The sequence below is a fragment of the Centruroides sculpturatus genome, unplaced genomic scaffold (genome assembly GCF_000671375.1).
Source record: "Centruroides sculpturatus isolate CEXI.00-Female unplaced genomic scaffold, Cexi_2.0 scaffold261, whole genome shotgun sequence".
NCBI lineage: Eukaryota > Metazoa > Arthropoda > Arachnida > Scorpiones > Buthidae > Centruroides > Centruroides sculpturatus.
In genome coordinates, this window is record NW_019384426.1 from 619,092 (window position 1) to 641,339 (window position 22,248).

The window sequence follows — 22,248 nt, forward strand, 5'->3', positions numbered from 1 at the left end:
CTTTGAATCCCAACTCCAGCTTTATTTAATATTCCTTTCAGCGTTGCAAGATTTGGCTACTTTGTGCCAAATTTGGCTACCCTTTTTTTAGTTTGGCATAAAAAATATCATTTGGCACATTGGCTACTTTTTGGGCTACATATTATTTATAAATATATTAGTTGAATAAAAATGCACTTTAAAATGGTGTTTTGTCATTTTTTATTAATTAGAGACTCAAATAAAACATGTTTTTCAAATAAATTTTTGTTTGTCTCCTTTATAATAAATTAATTTATCTATTTCTAAGTAAAAATTGAAAGTGTCTGTAAAAGTAATTTTTAAAAATATTCTTTTTTGTAGTAAACTTTTAATACTTATTACTATAATCTAGACATGTTAATACTTAAATATACTTGTATATTTAAGGATTGGGTCAAAATATACTTGTGGCCCAAAACTCCACGACTTCTTCCAATGTGGCCCACAGAAACAAAAAGGTTGGACATCCCTGGTGTAGAAGGTAATTTTATTTATACATTTATATGTAACTTACAGAGTCTAACAAAAAATTCAAGTAAAATTTATATTATTTAATTAATTATAACAAGTAAAAAAAATTTAATAAAAAATCGCAACATTGATAAAATTTAATGGAAAAACATATCCTTCAATCGTAAATGAAAACAGCTGTTCTAAAGGTTAAGCATTAAAACTATTACATAGAATATAACTGATGAGTTATAATGTTAAATTCTACATTTGTTAACTGCAAAAAATTAACATTAATTACATAAAATAAAAAGATTTTGTTGACATTTTCAAAACGTATGTGATTTTGTTAATAAATAATGCCCAAAATATGAAATACAGTCGACCCCCCTATAAGATCATTGATTATTCCATTTTATATGAATTCCATGTTGTACGAGTCACTTAGATTTTACAAATACATGTACCGGGCTGTGAACGGCTCACGTATTTGTAAAATTTAAGTGACTCGTACAACATGGAATTCATATAAAACGGAATAATCAATGATCTTATACGGGGGTCGACTGTAAATTATCTAAATTAACAATAGCAATATATGCATAGCAATGCTATAAATTGTAACGCATCTAACACATAAAAAATGATTTACAAAAAACAATAATTGGTTTCATACAATCTATAGTAAAGTTATCTCACACTCAAGCAGTAATTCTGTAAAACTTGATCAACAGAAATCATAAATGTGTCATATAACACATTGGATACAAACAGAATGAGGCAATTGGGACTTTATCAAGAGCTGTTGACCATGCCAAAGGAGTAAAAAAGTTAAAGGAACCAATGGTCTACACAAGTATTTGCAGCGTACAGCCACCTAAAATCTGACCAGACTATTTGTTAAACATGTGATAGACTTAAGAGAGCACACAGCATGACTTGGATCTCAGCCTGGAAGTAGTTGGTGCAATGGCATTTATGTTTTATGAGTTTTTTCCATCTCTAGTAAAGTGGAAAACAGTTGATTTTTAACATTGTTTTGAGAAATAGTTCTGGAATTTTTTACTTTTAAGTTTTATTCTATTTTTGAGGGTCTTCAAAATTACAGATAGCTGATTTTGGGGGGACTATATCTTGCAAAGGTAAACATGTAGACTATCAGTTCCTTTAACCCTTCTCTGGATAAGATATTTTTAAAACAAAAATGGATAAGGTGAGTCCAATGGATTCAGCATGAATTCTTTGGAGTGATATACATTTTTCTTTTATGTTATTGTTATTTTAAACTACATTATTAGTACAAAACATGTTTTTTTTTTTTATTAATCCTTTGAATTACACTATGCCAATAAATTTTATTTCAACTTATTTTTACAAGTATGGCATATATTGCATACATCAAAATGTTGTTTTTCAATTCCAGACTTGTTCATAGGGCACATGAAATATTGTTTTTACTTTTCTAGTTCTTCTCCACTAGAACAGTATATCAGAGGTAACTTGTCTTTCTTATGGTGATCTAATCTTGAATTTTAATAATACTGTAAAATCTAATGCCCCACAATGCTTGAATGATCAGTGTCCCATAGCAGCTCTGAAAATAGGAAAACTGTAAACAGAATACCACAAAACCTTGAACTTGGGTCATTGAGTTTCAGACATTTTGCAGTAAGAAGTCCAAAAATGGTTGGATTTGTATTGTCAGATAGTTTTCATTGGTGTCTCAGATAATGGTTACTGTATACTCATATAGTTTCTTGGTTTGTAAACCAAACGATTTGTAAAATTATATCAGATGTTACAAATAAGTGAAAACTCAAGTATATCGATAACTTTTTTCCATGTCAAAGAATGACTTGGCCACTATGTAAATCACTTTTTATATTATTACATAATTGAGCTTTTGACAAGATAAAATGGAAGACCATGTTGGCCTACCATTGTATCCAAATATTGATCATCCTTTTCAAATTCAAAAGTGATTATATCGTCCAAAACATCTGATAATTTTGATTCGTGCCAGACTTTTCATAATTTTCTTCCTCAACATTACCAAATACAATCAGTTCATCGTCACCGAGGATATGTATAACTTCCTGAAATTCTTAATCAGACAAAACACAGTGAGACATTTTAACAATTAAAGTAGATGTTATCTCAAACAAAATAAATTTAATGTTACTTGCTACAAATATTTGTAATTTTACAGCAAGTAACTTGAAACTTTAGTAATTCACTAATGGCAAGAAGCAGCACCTACAAGCAACAACAAAGTCTGCATAATGCTTTCTGCCTATCTCAACAAGAAAAATGTACCTCTTACACAGTGAGTCTATCAGACACACACTATCTATTTGAAGATATATTTATTTTAATTTATATTATTTTATATCAATATACACAAAATGAATAAAATTTTGTGAACATAAATCGACAAATACATAAAGCAGCAAGTAGTAATCTTAAATAAAAAAAAAATATAAATATTAATATGTTGAGAATAGTGGAAAAGACTCATCTGGATAAGGGTCAACTCTTTTTACTCCTATGGGTATTGGCTGCATTCAGCAGAGTAAACAGTTGTAACCGAGCAAAGGCATGCTGTACTGACATCTGCTGTACATCTGCAAACAACAAAATTGGTACATCTGCCAAACAACGAGTGATGTATGTGTCGGAACAAAAAGTAGCCATCATCAGTCAGTTTTGGATAGCGTAAATGAAAGATGCTACTAAATGTGACATCAAACAAACACATTACAAAACAGCGCTACTATAGAGGGCGTTTGGCAGAAAAATACTCAACAGCTCCGAACTGTAGCGTCTGCCAAACGCAGCCATCGTCTACATCTTCGATAACGTACCGACCACCTCATTCAGAGCTGCACACATAACCGTATGGTTTACTATTTCATCGACACACCATTACTTTACTCTCAATACAAAAATATGAAAAATGTGTATTTGTAATGATTTTAACTTATTTAAAGTTTACTTCTTACCATTTTTATACTCCATCACGGTTTTTTTAACCCAATACAACTTCAAGAGCAATGGGCAAACTTTCGGATGACTCGTGCAGAAATCATTACAAAACGTTGAATCTTTAGACAGCTGAACACTCACAGCTTCATTTTCACTTCTATAAGGTTCAATGATACTCGACGAATTTGCAAAATTCATACATACATCAACATCTTCATTGAAAGGCATATTTCTGCTGCTGTTGATCAGTTTCTCTCTCTGTTCTTTTATCTCCCATATTTTCCCGAGGGTACAATTGCTTATATCACGTGCCAAGTTCTGGATATCGCCACAGTATTTAATATCAACAGCATCAACAGCTCGACAACTTTTAACGTTTTCACTTAATTCAGTAGAGAAAGATTTCACTAATTCGGGCGGAATAATACACGTTTCTTTTATCGGCAGAGAGATTACTCTAGTTACCGCTAATACCACGAATAACGAACATAAATACTTCAAATTCCGCATTTTATCTTCCATTTTTCAATATTTATCTTACTACTACACCTTCGACTTTTATCGTTACGTATTAAAAAAATGATTTACAAAAAACAATAATTGGTTTCATACAATCCTGGATAACAACCCCCGACAATAATCTCCTGGAGAAAAATCCCCTCCAGACAATAACCCCATGTAAAAACCCACCTGGATATTATTAAATCCCCTATAAAAACCTGTNAATACTTTATAAATATATATTTTAAAATAATTTTAAATAAATTATATAATTAGATATTTATTCTAGCTTGAAAATTTTTTAATATCCTTACGGCTGTCACCGCATTTTGTGGTAGCGCTAGTAAAATGTGAACAATAGTGCTGGGCGATTACCTAAAAAATGAAAATCAATTACAGAAATCGATTAGGATAATCGATTATCAATCGATTACCACACCTTTAGTAACAACAGTGTTTATTAAATTAGTAAAACACTATTATTTTTAATAATACTTGTTAACAAAAAGACCACTATCAGGTTTCATATTTTTATAGAATATTCATTAATTTGTAATTGCAAATTTACACAATATTACAAAACAAACTACTGTATAATGGAAATGAAAGTATATCATTAAACTCAAAGCTACTCATAATAGCAAGTTTCTCAACTCTTTTTGGATGCAATGCACATCGTTTCTTTGTAATAATATTTCCAACTTTTGAAAAAAGACGTTCTGCAGGTAGCTGGAATACCTAAATATGTAACAGTTTCGCAAGGTGATATTTGAAATGGACAAACGTTGACTGCCATGTAACAAGAGGACCAACATTGTTTGGTATAGTTGCAGCTTCTAAGTAAGTTTTAAATGTAGTACAAAAACCTTGTTTAGACTTTATGGGATCTCTGATTTCCCTATGTGACCATAGACTATTCTCATCTGTGCTTTTAATGGTTTAATGGTTTAATTAAGGTTTCCACACAGTCTACTTCATATTTAATCTGCCGGGATAATGAATTGTTGAATTGTCTTGAAAATAAGCTGATCGTCTTAGTATTGTCAAAACGTTTCCAAAAAAATATAAGTCTAATATATTAAGAAAACGAATACGTCAATCCACAATTGCCTTCAATTTTCGAAAATCCACCAAAAGACAACAACCATTTCTACGGCAACGACATCGAATACAAATTGGGGGATTAGGAAAATTCAATGGAATCGCCATAATTCAAACGTTGTTGGAGGTATCGAGAGGAAAATTGGTACACATATGACATTTTTTTATATTTTCAATGACTGTGCAAAACTTTTTCAGAAATTCGTCCCCTGAAGCCAGCTATGAATTGCCGTAAATCAACCGGAAGTAGTCATATTTCCGTAAATAACAGTCCTAAAACCACGAAATTTGTAAGACCTACTTACAGAGATAGTGCAAATAAGGTCTCATAATATAGTCCGGAAAATCGGTTATTGACCGCCGGATAAATGTCCCGAGAATTCCAAAATTTTCCAGTTGTTGTAATTGTCCCAAAATTGGTCCGATCTTCCTAAAAGTAACATCGTCGTGTTCCCTGTCACGAGCAGATTCCAAAAATATACAAAGTGAAACAAAGAATTGAATTTTCGTAAAAAACACAAATTAAAACACAGCAAAATTTCAACATCCAACCAATTTGCTGTCAGCGCCTTCCTATTGAAAAGACAGTAGAAAAAAACATCATGAAATATAAATATGAATTTCCAACACTGTATTGTAAAGAAATGCACATCTCTGTGTTTTGAGATCAACAATGTTTCTTTCATCAAAATGAAGAGAGGCAACCAGCTCAAGCAGAAACAAAAACAGAAACACAAACAACTTCGATTACACTTTGGCAGAAAAAAGTTCGAAAGATAAGAAGGATGACGATAAGTAATTTTCTCGATGGACCTGATGGCTTTAAGTACAGTAGACTCCCCTATAATACGGTAGATACGTTCCGTTATATATGAATTCGTGTTTTACGATCACTTAAAGCCAATCACAGCCCGGCACGTGTGCCGNAAATATCAAAATGTTTTATTTATATTTTATTTTTACGTTATCATTCACCATTCACGACATTAAAGTTAAATTTGTAATTTTGCTATTATATAGTTGTGTAGAGTTATTCACTTGGGGGTTCATGATATGGCCAGGTTTTTGTTATGAGAAGGGGTCTGTGGGTATAAGTTTGGGAACCATCGCTATAAATGGACTTATCAAACTGGACAGCCACAGGACAGAATGACCTCAAGACACAATTTTCTTCTATGTATTTATTTTGATATGCATTTAAGTCCTAACAGGGTCCTCTTCAGTCATGACACATAGATCTCTTTGCAGATTTCTAGGTATATGCACATACATTATTAGTTTTATAATAAAAACTTCTCAACATATGTACTTGTATGCAACAGAATCCTCTAAAAGGATACATTTTATCCTAGACACACAAATTTGGAAAGAAAATTCTGTACTATTCTATGCAAAATTATGGAATCTAATGAATCCATACTGCATCACTATTTTACACACTGGAAATTTACAAGCTACCTCTCACACATCTGCATTTACTTTTCCTTTGAGTGTGTTTCACTCTGGCTCAAATATGTGTTAGGTAGTGAAAAATAAACAAATTATCTGTTAGGACCTTCCCAAGACTCATGTATCTGTAGGCCTGTACTTTTGTTTATTCTTTTATTATTATCTACTTTTATAATTTCTAAATGTTCAAATACTTTTTGTTTAAACATATTTTTTTGCATTTTTGAACTTTTGTAGTTTCTTTTATTTCACATCTATTTTCGTTAGTGTTTAGCAATTGCAGATTTATTGTCATTATTTTTTATTGCTCGGATGTGCTCCCCAAATCTTGTTTGGTGTTCCATCTTGGTTTCCCCTATATAAATGTGGTGTGATGTGAGATGCAAATAGAGTTACAAAATACAACTATATATAAGAAATATCTTTATTTTGCATGAATTCATACAGGTTTTTCTCTGTCTGAATTCATGCAAAATTTTCTGTCCCATTCTCTTGTCCCAGTACAAAAGTATAATACAAGCCATACTACAATTTTTATCAGGTTGTTATCAGTTCTATTTTCACGACACAATCAATTCCCATCTTCAATAATTTTGCAATACATATATTATAACTATAATTACAACTAACTACGGCTAATTACAACTAAGTGAGGGAGAATTTAAGAATCAGAAACCAATGATAGAATAGAGGGCAGAGGAAAGTGGGTACCCAAGTACTGGTGATAATCTTGGGGTGGTGGATTTCCAGAACGCTTGTTCTTTTGGAGTTGTTTGATAGTTCTTATTCCTTCTCAGTTCACTTTGATGGAAATCTTGGAGCTCAATAATTTTTCTCAATTGAATTTTTCTTGATTCTTTCATCTGACTTCTCTATGCACTGCCAAAATGCACTAGAGAATCCACTCCTTCCGTCCTATCTCGTCGGAGTCCCAGCCAAGAATGACCGTTGTTTAAGGCTGCTATACACCATTGGTTAATCCTTTGAGACTGCCTGTCCTCGAGGAACTTCCGAATTTCCTATCGCCCAAAAACGAAGAAAACCTCTCAGCAGAGGGTGGGGCAGCTTGCCCCGGGCGCCACTGGCAGANTCCTTATTTATAATATCTTACAAGATATTATTATTTATTGTGAAATTTTGCTACCCCCTAAAACGTAATTTTCCGCCCCCTAAAAAGTGCAGCCCGGGGCGGGCCGCCCCTGCCGCCCTCACTACGCTACGCTACTGGGCAGACCAAAGACTAGATCAGAAGCAGTACTCAAAGAGTGATGATGGAACTCATGACCTGGGCAGGAATTGGATGGAATGAAACGAGAGATCTGGTATATATTGAAGGTCGAAGCAACACTAAAGCTTATTTGAAGTTTGTCTGAAATGCAGCTCAAAATTTATACAAAGAAAATTGATGAACAGATCTTGGATTTCCTGCAGGATAATGCAAGTTTTTATGTATTAATATTACGTTTTGTCGAAAGCACGTAGACATTGCGTATAATACCTGTATATGTCTATATAGCAATGCTAGGATTGCTTGATCAAATGCAGGATTGCCCATTATAAAATAATGAAGTCCGAAATAACTTCTAATTTCGAATTGTGTCCATCTTAGGTATCTCAGTTTATTGGGCAATCCGCAGATTGTCTTATTCCTCAAGGGAAAACTGGGGTTTGCTTTTTCTCCCTTGGGGTTTTAAATTTATAATAATTTTGGGTATGATGCTTTTGCCTTTTAATGTTAACGCAACGTAAGTGTAATTGGAATTAAGTGAGTTTCTGCAGATTCGCGTAATACTCTTTAACTAAACGTTGTCTCTTTGTGAGCTAGGAAATCCTAGGATATTGCACTGCATTTTAACTATATGTATATTTGTTTTTATATCAAATTTTATAGAAGGTTAATAAATAAAACAACTACTAATTGAAGTTACATCACATCAATTCTTATATTATAATATCAGATAGCTAATAAAGTTGTAATATAAATAGTACGAACTTCAATATACGAATTAAAGACAGTTTGAAAGTTTATTATTATCATTTTTAATAAATGTAACATATATATTTTACTTCAGTGTAAATTTGATAAGTCAATTTCCTTTTTTTAATTGGATATTTATCACACGAACGAAGACGGAAGTTATTGCAAACATTTTCCCTTCAGATCGTTCTATCGACATGACAATATTCAGCAAAAAATCACGATAAAACTATTTACATTTCTTCCTAAATTTTAGATTTATACAATTTTCTGTGTTGTTATAATTATAGATTTTGAATGGATTACTTTGTAGTTCAGAATTTAAGAATTGCCACTGACTAATTATAGTCTAATTATAAGAGAGAAAATTTAAAAGAAGACGGCCAAAAATTTCTTTATAGGACATTTTTTCCTTTAGTGTTTAACAGTAACTGATTATTTATGTTTTATGATTTAATTTAATTAAAAATTAGCCATAAGTATCAAATTGCAATGCTTCAAGTTGGCTTGTAGCCTATAATTGGATTTTCGCATTACAAATTTTATGAAAACTGTGAAGAAATATTCAATAATTTACGGTTATTTGTTCAAATTTCAAATTATTCAGATCAAATTTTGATATTCAAATTTTAGATCTTGTTATAGGATTAGTGCTTTAATGGTTACATTCGATTACTTAACATTGAAGCGAACATAAAATTTGATAATTATAAAATTAATATAACGATTAAGACAATTACACATAAGTTAAACAAGATAAATTTTGAGGCCTTACATTTAAATACAAGAATCTCGTGTATTTAAATGTACTGTACAGTATTATCATTTGATGGAGAAAGAAGAGCTTATTTAACACAGGGCCATAACAAGTCTACAGTAAATGCAGCCATGATAATAATCATTAGGCTCAGATAGAATGGAACTATCAGAGCCGTTTGTTACGGTCCCATACATGGACCCAGATACAGAGGGACTGTAACACCTATGTTAAAAAATGTAGCAACGAGTTATGTAACTTTTCTGACTGTTATGAGATTTTATTTTTAAAATAATATTTATATTATTAATCGTAATAAATAAAATTGCGTGTAACGCCATCTGTTACTAGATTTTGTTATTAAAAACTTGTATTATTATTAATTATTATAAAATGGCAAAAGGTTAATTTTGTGGGTAGAGCTGAAGCTGAATTTTATAAAACAATTGTAAATGCTAATAAAGAGTAAAATCATTAAGTCTTACTGCACTCGAGATATGATACATGACCTCTTCTATCTTCCCACCTCTCTCGACCTTTAATCACCAAAATTTAATAGCATTAATGCCTCTTATACACAAGATATTATGCCAAATTTTGTTTCTTAATTCTTATCCCACCATGAGATATTAAACAAAATAGATACCACTATATACACACAATATACACACACATATACATATTCATAAAATTTTTTTGCCGTTTTTTTGGGTTCAGAAGGTCTCAAAAACGTGGAGATTTGCAAAAATTTCGGAGGGCCAAATCTGACACGATTCCAATACTTTCCTTGTTATATATACATAACAGCCAGGAAAGTAAAACGTTTTATGAACAGGGCACCATTTATGAAAAGAAATTTTAATTTATTTTCATAAATGGTGCCTATTCATGACTTTCAAATAAAAAGTTGGCCCTACTTTTATGTTTGGTCTAGGTCCTATATCATTGTTCTCAGGCCCTTGTGTCAATGTTCTTTTAGAGATTTCGATCAAGGTACTTCAGGCTTCTATCCCTCTGAAAAAGCTAGTGACAATGACAAGTCTCAGATGATCATGTCCTAAAATGATTATAGCCTAAAATTGAAATTATCCTGGTGATCAAGTCAAGTTCTGTGGAGAATAAACATTAAATTATGAAAGTAAACATAGTTTGACATCCATTTTATTTATTTATTTTTTCAATGTCATACATAACAAATATTATAATTGTAACGACTTAAACTTTACACTATAAATGCAATAAACTGATTAAAAGCTTCCAAAAAACCGTATTAAATACGTCAAATATGACACAAAATCACACACCAGACCGAAAAAATTATATAATAGAATTACAGTTTTCATATTGTCGACAGCGCGAGAAATCTCTAAAAATAATACTTTTTTGAGGTTTATCTAGACCAGATTTGCATATTTTAAGAGCATTTTAAAAGAAAATAACGGCATTTGAGGGATGTAAAATGTAGCTAATTATTGTAGAACTGTGTTGAAATTTGCAAGGATTTATTTATGCCAATTAGGGGGCCTGACGGATCTGAAGGTAGTTGGTGCAACACTCTTACTTTGCTGCGCCTGTTTCCACGTTTTCGGAACAGTATTGAAGTTTTGATAGTTAGATTTTACGCCATGGGGCCTAGTGGGTGTCGAATAACGCTGAGAACTGAAATCTGGAGACGAGAAACCTGAAGTTGGAGAGCTTTCCCCTATCAAGAAGAAAATAATAGTGATTAACAAAGGACTACTTTGGGGTGGCACGCTCGAATGTAAAGTCTTACCTTGAGCATTTCCTATCCATCCACGTGGTGCTTGCCTGTATACACCCGTAACTGGAGCGCACGCGGTATAAGAAGCTACAGAGCCATTTTCCGATATGGGGGATTGCGAATTTGATCTAATCTTATTTTCGGCTGCCTTGATAACACTTTCGGCTAATTTAACTGGTCTGGCATCCGCAAAGGCCCCATCGCAGCAACCTATAGGTGACTGAAGAGCCGCTTCCCATGGGCTCTTTACCAATTTCAATTTGGGATGTTGGAACTTCTCTTGAAGTTTTCGCAAACTAGGCACTGGCGGTTCGGGGATTGGCTCTGGTGTTTTGGTGTGCGCTTTGACTATTTCTTCGTCCACTACCCAATCTTCAGCCTTCTGTTTCCTTTTAGCGAACAGTGCGCTACCTTTCCCCATAGGGCTCTCTAGATCTTTAACAAGATCCAGACATACGTCCGGACTAACGACATTATGCTCGCTTATCTGTTGTCCGGCTACTCTTAACATCTCAACATTCTGCGGCAATCTCGGGTCTAAGATTAGTTTCAAGTTAGGAGGTGTTTTACTCTTCGGACGGGGTGGCATATCTTTAGGTTCCTTCTCCTGGTAATCTTCTTTAACTTCGGACATAGAAGGATCATCTTCAGTTACAGATGCATCGGGATCTGGATTGTAAAAAAAAAATATTTATATTCAAGTTTATAAATGAGGTTCACAACCGGTTAATGAGGTCGTTGCACGAAGTGAAGGTCACCCTCCCTTTATTACCAAACGGCGTATGAAAAGCTACAAAGTAAAAATATCAACAGCAGTTTAGACTGATGAAAGAGTGAGAATAAGATCGAAAGAAGAGACATCATGGCACATGTCCAACATACCATGCAAGTTGAACCCGAACCCGGAACGACACGAAAGTTTATATTTTAAGAGAGAATTCTACCTTACATTACTTTTGCAACTAGAGTTAACAAAACTTATTTTTCAAGGTATCATTATTCGAAAATTTGACTATAAAGTGTAAATATTGCATCTGAACATAAAAAGATTAGACCCAAATTTATAAGATCTTGCATTTCCTATATCACATACAGTATTATAATTAACCACAAATTCGTATGCATTTATTAATTTATTTAAATATTTCAGAGACGAAATATTTAGTTTACAAATAAAAAAATTATACCAAATTTAGTTTGCCAAAGATTTAAAAATTTCAGTACCGGTTTAAACCCAGATTTAGTTACTAAAATAACTATTCTAAATCATGTGCTTTTATGTCACCTACTTTGTTCTCATTTACTTTAAGCGAACATAATTCAACTGTAAATTATAATTAAAAATTTAACTTCACAAGATTAGAATATTTATATTAACAGAGGATAAATTAAAAATTAGTATTGTTATAGACTAACCTACTGTATACAAAACGGGATTTCCTAGCTACTGTTATCATAAAAAGGTACGAGTAATATACAAAATCACAATTAATTTGCATATAGTTTACGTTAATTTTATATCCTTTATCTACATACAACTTGTCATACGTCAGACATGTCTATCTGTCTACTTTACTTGGGTTTCAGACACGAGATGGAAAGAGCCCAATGAGTACAAACGCACTTCACGTATTTGTACCCATTGAACTCTTTCAATCTCTTGTTTGTATGGGATACGTACGAGAATTTAGAACTTACTTTCGTGTACCCATTTGTTAGCCGTTTTCATTTTTTTATCAAAAAGGGAAGCTCCCTTTGATTTTTTCCCACTTTCATCGCATAGAGAATCCGCAATCTGGCGACACAGTTGCACCTGTTCCTGGATAGTTGGATAAGAGACTTGAGGATCTTCATAGAAACTCGACGAAGAAAATTGTTTTTCTGAAATAAATTAATCAATTGTTACTATAACCGAAAATTAGTAAAGAATATCAACGACAGATGGTGCTAACTTTTTCGTGGTAGGGTCAAACTCTCTTCACTTAGTTGTCGACAGATGTTTTTACTTGAGTCTGTTTCCGTTATTTTATTAACGGTTTCGACACTGTTGACGGCTCCTGTCTGTTACAAAAGAGGATAACAGACGTTAAAATGACGTTTTTAATACGTAACAATTTCAAATAGAACACACGTGGCACAAAATTAATGTCATTTTCAACAATTAATCATTCAGAAATGACATTAATTTCATAATATATCACTTTCAACAGCTGATAAGGATGGAAAACGATTTAAAAAGTACTGTTTAAACAGTATTTAGTCACAGTTTAGAGAATTTTTAAGGCGTTAGTAGGGATGAATTGGTAAGAACTCCTACACAATCTTACCAATTTTTTCTCTTGAATAACTTCTTTATAATTTCTCTTGTCCAAAATTGGACAACTTAACGGTCTCGGTGGCTTAATTTTGCTTTCTATTTTCTGTTTGGTTGTTGTCGAACTAAAATTCATTTGCTACATAATAAAAGAAGGAAAGTATAGAAAGATAAAGTATATCCATTTATTTCAGTATTCTTTCTTCGTTCACAATTAAAATCGATGGAGGAAAAATTTGACGGATTAAATTTCTCAGCTTGCCAAAATGGAGAAAGAAAAACTTTCAAAAACAGTAATTATATAATGTTACGCAAGATACTATTTTAACTTTTGGTGAGAAAACGCTTCTATGTTGTTCTATATATACTCAATTTGAGTGTAGATTCGATGAAAAGCACCTTTTGATGCGAGTGTGGTTGTTAAGATGCATTGTTTGGCAACGAAACTTGTAAAATTATAAAAATAGAAGACAATGAACTTATGATTTCGATTTATTTACAGATTTTCATTTATTTTTCTTAGAATTATCAACATAGTTATGTAAATTTTATGTAAAAGTTAGATAACTAGGAATTAAGAGTTAAGAGTTATGTTAATAGAAAAATAAATGAAAATCTAAATAAATCGAAAGGGTAAGTTTAATGTCTTCTATTTTATAATTTTAAAAGTTTCATTGCCAAATAATAGGACTAGATATAGTCCTAAAACTTTGATGGAATAACTTAAAAATATCCGTTAACTTTAAGGTTTAAATCTATTGTCGGTGGATTATATTAATTTAAAATAGCGATCAATTTTCTGAAATAAATGGCTGAAATCATGAGAAAGAAATAGATTACAGATGGAAAAATCACTACAGAAATGTTACAAAACTACACATAAAAATAGTCACATCTATCAGAAAATACTTTTACAATCTNTTGATACAGCAGGACTAGGAGATGTAGACGAATAGAGTATTGAGGAGTTACCGCAGATTTCTGGTGAGAGCCTTACCAACAACAATCTTCAAGAACTGGCAGAACAAGGAATTTTTGTAGAACTGGAAAATAGTGATTCTGAAAACGAAAAAACAAAAAATTTCTCTACAGATTTCCTTAGTAAAAGTTTGGTACAATCAATGAAATCATTGATCAAATTGAAGCAAATGATCCAGATTTTGAAAGGAGTGCAAAAGCAAGATGAAGCATTTTGGATGCAATCTCTTGCTATTGACATTTGTTTAAGGAAAGAAAAAAAAGTGACAAATGAAACTACACGACTTTATCGCAAGAAAACAAGAATTTCAGAAAAGTCAGGATGTTTGTCACAAAAAATGATCTATTAATATAGAAAAAATAAACTAATTAATATATTATTATACATTTCTGTGTGCATATGTTTATGTGTTATTTAACATATATTATTATACAAATTAATATAAAAATAACTTAAAATAAAAGTAAAATTTTTTTATTTTTGGTTGTATGTTCCCCATATCCCTATTTACTCTGTTAAAATGACCTCATTTAATGCTGTTTCGTTTAGTGCTTTATTGTCTAGGAATGCATCCCCACGTTAAGTGGGGTCTTACTGTATATGGTTTATGTTTTTGAAAAATTTCAAAAACATAATATATCATTAAAAATATCAACAAATATCATTTCAAAATTTTTTGAAAAATTGTTCTATGCATTCCAATTTAGAATATTGTTGATGACCTTATGCAGCTCTCATTTAAAATCAAAAACGTTTGACAATTTTTAAAGTTGGTTACTGGATGTTAAAGGTTTTATTGGTTGTACTTAGTAGTTTGATCCAGTTATTGTGTAGAACAGGGGTGTCCAACCCGTGGCTCGTAGGCCGCATGCGGCCCAAGAGAAGTTCGAATGCAGCCCAATAAATGTGTACACAAAAACCGACATTTTTTAAAATTATTTATTTATTTATTTCAACAGCATAAACTCAAAAAAAAAGTTTCACAAAGCTGTAAACCTTTATACATATTTTATTTTTGAGTGGAAAAGAAATATTTTCAAATACTTAGAAATGTGTGAATGAGGAAGGTATACTAAATAAAGCTGGAGTTGGCTCTCAAAGGAGTATAGACTCAAATTCGGGGAAAGGAGAAAAAGACCTAAAGATAAAAAGTAATGAGAAAGGTTAAATAGACTGCCTGTTATGGAATATGGACCCTTAATTTTCCAACCTTCCTCACTTCTTTATCTTTTGTCCTCTTTCTCCTTTCCCTGCATTTGGGTCTATAATCCTTTGAGTCTCAACTCCAGCTTTATTTAGTATTCCTTCCAGCGTTGCAAGATTCATCTACTTTGCACCAAATTTGGCTACCCTTTTATTAGTTTGATGTAAAAAATATCATTTGGCACATTGACTACTTTTTGGGCTACATATTATTTATAAATATATTAGTTGAATAAAAATGCACTTTAAAATGGTGTTTTGTCATTTTTTATTNCATCGCATAGAGAATCCGCAATCTGGCGACACAGTTGCACCTGTTCCTGGATAGTTGGATAAGAGACTTGAGGATCTTCATAGAAACTCGACGAAGAAAATTGTTTTTCTGAAATAAATTAATCAATTGTTACTATAACCGAAAATTAGTAAAGAATATCAACGACAGATGGTGCTAACTTTTTCGTGGTAGGGTCAAACTCTCTTCACTTAGTTGTCGACAGATGTTTTTACTTGAGTCTGTTTCCGTTATTTTATTAACGGTTTCGACACTGTTGACGGCTCCTGTCTGTTACAAAAGAGGATAACAGACGTTAAAATGACGTTTTTAATACGTAACAATTTCAAATAGAACACACGTGGCACAAAATTAATGTCATTTTCAACAATTAATCATTCAGAAATGACATTAATTTCATAATATATCACTTTCAACAGCTGATAAGGATGGAAAACGATTTAAAAAGTACTGTTTAAACAGTATTTAGTCACAGTTTAGAGAATTTTTAAGGCGTTAGTAGGGATGAATTGGTAAGAACTCCTACACAATCTTACCAATTTTTTCTCTTGAATAACTTCTTTATAATTTCTCTTGTCCAAAATTGGACAACTTAACGGTCTCGGTGGCTTAATTTTGCTTTCTATTTTCTGTTTGGTTGTTGTCGAACTAAAATTCATTTGCTACATAATAAAAGAAGGAAAGTATAGAAAGATAAAGTATATCCATTTATTTCAGTATTCTTTCTTCGTTCACAATTAAAATCGATGGAGGAAAAATTTGACGGATTAAATTTCTCAGCTTGCCAAAATGGAGAAAGAAAAACTTTCAAAAACAGTAATTATATAATGTTACGCAAGATACTATTTTAACTTTTGGTGAGAAAACGCTTCTATGTTGTTCTATATATACTCAATTTGAGTGTAGATTCGATGAAAAGCACCTTTTGATGCGAGTGTGGTTGTTAAGATGCATTGTTTGGCAACGAAACTTGTAAAATTATAAAAATAGAAGACAATGAACTTATGATTTCGATTTATTTACAGATTTTCATTTATTTTTCTTAGAATTATCAACATAGTTATGTAAATTTTATGTAAAAGTTAGATAACTAGGAATTAAGAGTTAAGAGTTATGTTAATAGAAAAATAAATGAAAATCTAAATAAATCGAAAGGGTAAGTTTAATGTCTTCTATTTTATAATTTTAAAAGTTTCATTGCCAAATAATAGGACTAGATATAGTCCTAAAACTTTGATGGAATAACTTAAAAATATCCGTTAACTTTAAGGTTTAAATCTATTGTCGGTGGATTATATTAATTTAAAATAGCGATCAATTTTCTGAAATAAATGGCTGAAATCATAAGAAAGAAATAGATTACAGATGGAAAAATCACTACAGAAATGTTACAAAACTACACATAAAAATAGTCACATCTATCAGAAAATACTTTTACAATCTATATATATATAATATTTAAATTAATATATAATCTTTAATATATCCTATAGTATATCCTAACCTTTAATATATTGCTACAATATTAAGTTTACGAATGAATAGAAAAGTTTGATTTTCATAGTTTGCAGCAATATTAACTCAATTGGCAATACAGCTTTTATTTTATAAACGTATTTAATATAGACGTATTAGACGTACTGTGTAAGTCAGGAAGAGTAATTATTATTTTTTTAATATTTAAATAAGGACAATTCTATAAATTAAATAAGAAATTTTGGCCATAAAAAAGTTAATAATTGCTTAAATTATCATATGAAAGCCACAAAATCCTAATGAAGAATACCTGTTTTGGTTGCCATCCGTCAGTGGATGATATCTTATCTCCGATCTCAGTCGTCTCAACAGGTCTCCATACTGGATCCTGTTTTGTCTCAAATTTTGAAATTTTGAACGAAGACGATTGCGGAACGACTTGAGAAAGTATTTGGGGTGCATTCTTTCCAGCTATGAAGGTATCTTTAGTGATAGATTCTGTCTCCTTGCGGATGATAGTAGTCTGGCAGCTTCCCTTTGTTTCCTGTATAGTTTCTGTTGTAGTTTTCTCTACTTTATTCCCATCCGACGATACTTCTTTCGTTACAGTTTTATCGCTGATGCTCCCCTCGACCGGTGATGGTGTGAAGAGTTGACGATCTTTAACAGCTATAGGTATGACCCTTTCTGAAGATGGTGACCTCCTTTGAATGTCTACGAGTTCGGGTTTCAATTCGTTCGTAAGTACGGGCGGCGTAGCGGATCGAATTATTGTCGATTTGATTTGTTGATATTGAGATTGTTCTGTAACCTTTCATATAAATTTAATAAAAGTTAGTTTTTGCGTGAGATATAAATAGTGTAGATGATAAAAGATGGTTTTCTCACCTTAGTCTGCTTCGTAGTAGGTAACGTTATATCTGGAGTAATTGTGGATGGAACTATGTTTTCTTTATTCGATTCTAATCTGTAAATAATGAAAATCAATATTTTAAAAAGTATTATTTATATTTAGTTTACAAAATTTAAAAATTTTCAAAAGTAGAATTAAAGTGACTGAGCAATAATGGTGAGATGAATAGAGAGGGATGGTGGCTAAAATTAAAGAAACTTTTGATTGAGGAAATCCTAATAGGAAGAGAAGGAAGGAGAAGCAGAAAAAAGAAGAGAAGAAAGACAAGGAGTAGAAAAAAAAATCTAGCACCGAGTTGTATAACTTTCCTGGAGAAAAACTAAAACACATTAGCACAAAGTTAAAATTGTATTTGGCGCCATCCGTTATCAAATTTATTAAAAAATAACTTTTATATTATTAATTCATATAAAAAGAAAGACTTAATTTTGAGGGTAGTGATGAGTTTTATTTTAAAAAAATAATAATAATTGTAAATGCCAATAACGGGTAAAATTTTCATTAAGTCAGATTCCATTCGAGATACGATACATGACCTCCTCTATCTTCTCATCCCGTCGATCTTTAACCACCAAAATTTAATAGCACTACTGCCTCTTATACACAAGCTAACATGCCTAATTTCGTTTCTTAATCTTTACTACATCCCGATATATTAAACTAAATAGATACCAATACATACACATCCCACAGAATTTTCCCCTTTGTTTGACTTTTGGGTTCAGGAGATCTCAACACGTCAAACTTTTCAAAAACCCGAAAGCTAAAGGAGGAAAACCAATTATTATTTTTATTTTTTCTGTTATTCTAAGAAATAAAACGTGTTCGACCACCAGTAATTGGGCATAAGTTTTATAAAAATTACGATCATCAGAAGAATTAAATTCTTCGATTATCTTACAAGTTAATGAATATGATATTTTGAATTTACGATTAATTTCTGTATTTTTGTTATGTTTAACCAGAAAACGATTATTTTTAATATTAAATAAATGATTTAAATTCTAAATATATCATTTTATATAGCAATTATCTTTACTTTATTTACGAAAAAAAATAATTTTTATTAAAAAGTATAGCAAAATACTAATAAAAATAAATATTGTTAGTTAGAGAATATACCAAGAAATATTCAGAAAAGTGAAAAAAATTCATTAGAATAAAAATTAAATACTGTATTTAATGAATAGACCACGTGTTCGATTCGATTATATTTCGAAAATAATCAATTACAATCAATAGAACAATATAATAATACTCAATTATTGAATTATTTTAAATAACAATTAAAACAAATCAGTTACAACAATGAATAAATGTACAGAAAATAATCAATTATAAAATTAGGCCACGTGACTAATAATGAATTTAAATCGATCAGTTACAACAATGAAATATACAGAAAGGAATTAAATTAAAGCACGTGATTAATAATAGATTTAAACTAATCGATTACAACAATCAATTTAATATTTTATAGAGTAATTAAATAACAATAAATTAAACTTATTCGTTTATTTTAATAAATAAAAATTAAACAACAAACATTAGAAACAAACAAATTAATTAAAATAATACAGAATTAAAATTATTATTTATCATTAAATGCCAGAAATTGAAAATAACGAAACTAAACGATATTTTCAGCAACAGAACACATTTCAATAAGGCCTTATTTAATTAAATTAAGTAAAAATTGATAATAATAAAAAAAATGAGCAAATAAATTAAAACTTACTTTATGTATATTTTTCGTATTATATTTCAAAGTAATCAACCTTAAAATAAACTTACGAGACTTAAAATTATGTTCTATATTAAGTTCCCTAATATACTGTTGTATTACAATTAAATTTAACTTCTTGTTTACTTTGGAACACGTTAATTAATTTTAACTCGATTATATTCTATTTTATAGATAAAATTTTTATATACTAAACCTTAAAGAAATCCTCAAAGGGGTAAAACGATATTCAAGAGATTTCCAACATTTCGCAGAGACGGGATGCAAGAGCAGTTTTCATTCTTTAAAGCGTCGTATACGGGAAAGGAAATTAAAAATAGCAAATCGACTTTTGTAAACAGAGAACTCTCAAGGACAAAAGAGGGTAGGACTATTTTCTATAAAAATTTCTTTGCTAAAATTTTATAAATTTCGTATAGAAATGATGCTAAAGTCGTTAAACAGTTGCAATAATTTGATTAATGTTGCCTGCATTCGTTTCGATGCAAAGGAATTTGTAAAGAGAAACGTAGAGCCTTGAAATAGCCGCCATATTTTTTTTTTGTATCTCACTCATCTGGCAACAAAACAGCTGAGCCTTCATTTACTAAGTAGAAAGGTCGATGCGATGCCTTAAAAAATGAATTTAAAAAATCCATTCTTAAGAAATTTTAATCTACTTTTCAAGCGTAAAATAATCGAAGTAACATCTGTTTATATTAATTAAAACATTAAAAAAAATATATAAGTACTATAGCTGAATGAATTTTCTTTTTATTTTTATAAATTTTTTTAATATAGGTTAATGTGATTTATCAGTGATAAACATTGTCAAAATTTTTAAAAATATTGGATAAAGACCAAAAATTGCCACTTAAAAATGTTATAGGCACGTGAATGTCTAGAGAATTAAAGAAAGAATAAACTATACTTAACAACGAGGTCAGCTGGTTGCTGCATTATGCTATGATAAAAAGATACTTTTACAGGGGCAACTAATAACAGATACATTTGTTAATTATTAGTCACGAGTTTATTATTTTTATTACCACTTAAATTTATTTTAAATTATAGAATTTTGTGCATTTTTAAGAAACAGAAAAGTCGTAATAAGTTAAATAAGTAAATAATTAATTAAATATATATTTAACAATATAAATACAGCAAAAAATGCAAAATTATAAAAATGATAGAGAAAATGAAATATAAATAATAATAGGAATAAATAAAGTTTCTTTTAAAAGAGAAATAATGTTTTAAAAAACAAAAAAAGTTGGTAAAAATCTTAATAAAACATTGTCAGAAACTGTAATAAAGTAAAAATGTATATTGTCTCTAGTTAGTGTATATAAAGATGTATGATGTATATAAATAGCTGTATAGTTAATTAAGAGCTACTGTATCTAAAAATATACAATAAAAACTAAGAATATGGCTAGACAAACGCGTGTATAAGTACAACAAAGTATAGAATATTTTAAAAAATACGAAAATTGGAGAAATGGTGAAAAGACTATAGCAATTAAGTCGAAAAGAAAGTACGTAAATAAGTGTAAAGAATGTGAAAAATACCTCTTTTTAGTGTCTTTTACTTGTTTTTTGTTCTTCTTACGACTCTTTTTGATTTGAGAAATCACCGTTTGAGCCACAATACCCACAATTAAAGCAATTAATATCACAGTCGTTAGGATCACAACAGGTTCCATAATGACATATACATACAAACATAACAAAGCACTAAACTAGCAGAAAATGAATTAGTCAAACGTGTTAGTCTCCTCGCTAGGTGGTGCGTCTCACGTAGTGATTGTATGACCCTATACATCCCACTTCTGCCCTTGGCACTCGTCCACACAGATTGTAATTATCTTTCACTGTTTACACAATTAGAACTTTTCCAGGCAATTTTAAATTTATATCAATATCTACAGCCATGTGTTGAACAATTTTTTACATCGTTCCTTACTCGTGAAACTCAATTAAAGTGACTTTTTAACTTGTATTTGTGATGCAAAAATACTAAAAAAAAGCATTATTAATTAGATTATAAGTTGGAGAGTTTGTTAGGTTTCTCCTTTCTTTCTTGCTCTTTAAGTTAATTTAATTTAATTAAAAAATAGAAAAAAATTATGTTTTAATGTTTAAATAATTTAAGTTTTCAATTTAATTTTATATAAATTAATTTTTTTCAATGATTTTATTTATTATAATATTTTTCTAGCTCGATTTTGAATGTGGATCAAAAGTTTGAAGTTGTAACATATGAAAAAATATATAAAATATATAATTATTATTTTTGTATTTATATTTTATGTAATTATTTTTAATTAAATACATTAAAAAA

At 30.6% G+C, this 22,248-nt stretch overlaps 3 protein-coding genes across 5 annotated transcripts in view; all 3 read right to left on the minus strand.

Annotated features, from left to right (window-relative positions):
- LOC111619586 (trans-Golgi network integral membrane protein 2-like) overlaps positions 1–4,026 on the minus strand; it is a 16,867-nt gene extending 12,841 nt beyond the window's left edge. For all 3 annotated transcript variants that reach the window (XM_023361345.1, XM_023361344.1, XM_023361343.1), the window contains exon 1: positions 3,474–4,026. In XM_023361345.1, coding sequence (XP_023217113.1) covers positions 3,474–3,978 — 505 coding nt within the window. In that variant the 5' untranslated portion in view covers positions 3,979–4,026. The remainder of the gene's footprint in view (positions 1–3,473) is intronic.
- Positions 4,027–10,382: 6,356 nt separating this feature from the next.
- Positions 10,383–13,809, minus strand: LOC111619587. Its single transcript, XM_023361346.1, has 5 exons — positions 13,332–13,809; positions 12,957–13,065; positions 12,703–12,885; positions 11,017–11,673; positions 10,383–10,944 (listed from the first exon to the last, which is right to left on the minus strand). The coding sequence occupies exons 1-5, from the start codon at positions 13,452–13,454 to the stop codon at positions 10,745–10,747; spliced, it is 1,272 nt and encodes a 423-aa protein (XP_023217114.1). The 5' UTR covers positions 13,455–13,809; the 3' UTR covers positions 10,383–10,744.
- A 1,936-nt stretch (positions 13,810–15,745) lies between these two features.
- The window catches only part of LOC111619597 (PDZ and LIM domain protein 7-like), a 13,895-nt gene continuing 7,392 nt past the window's right edge, over positions 15,746–22,248 (minus strand). The window contains exons 3-7 of the mRNA XM_023361360.1: positions 18,157–18,235; positions 17,579–18,079; positions 16,329–16,454; positions 15,954–16,062; positions 15,746–15,882 (exon numbers count right to left, since the gene is read on the minus strand). Coding sequence (XP_023217128.1) covers positions 15,746–15,882; positions 15,954–16,062; positions 16,329–16,454; positions 17,579–18,079; positions 18,157–18,235 — 952 coding nt within the window. The remainder of the gene's footprint in view (positions 15,883–15,953; positions 16,063–16,328; positions 16,455–17,578; positions 18,080–18,156; positions 18,236–22,248) is intronic.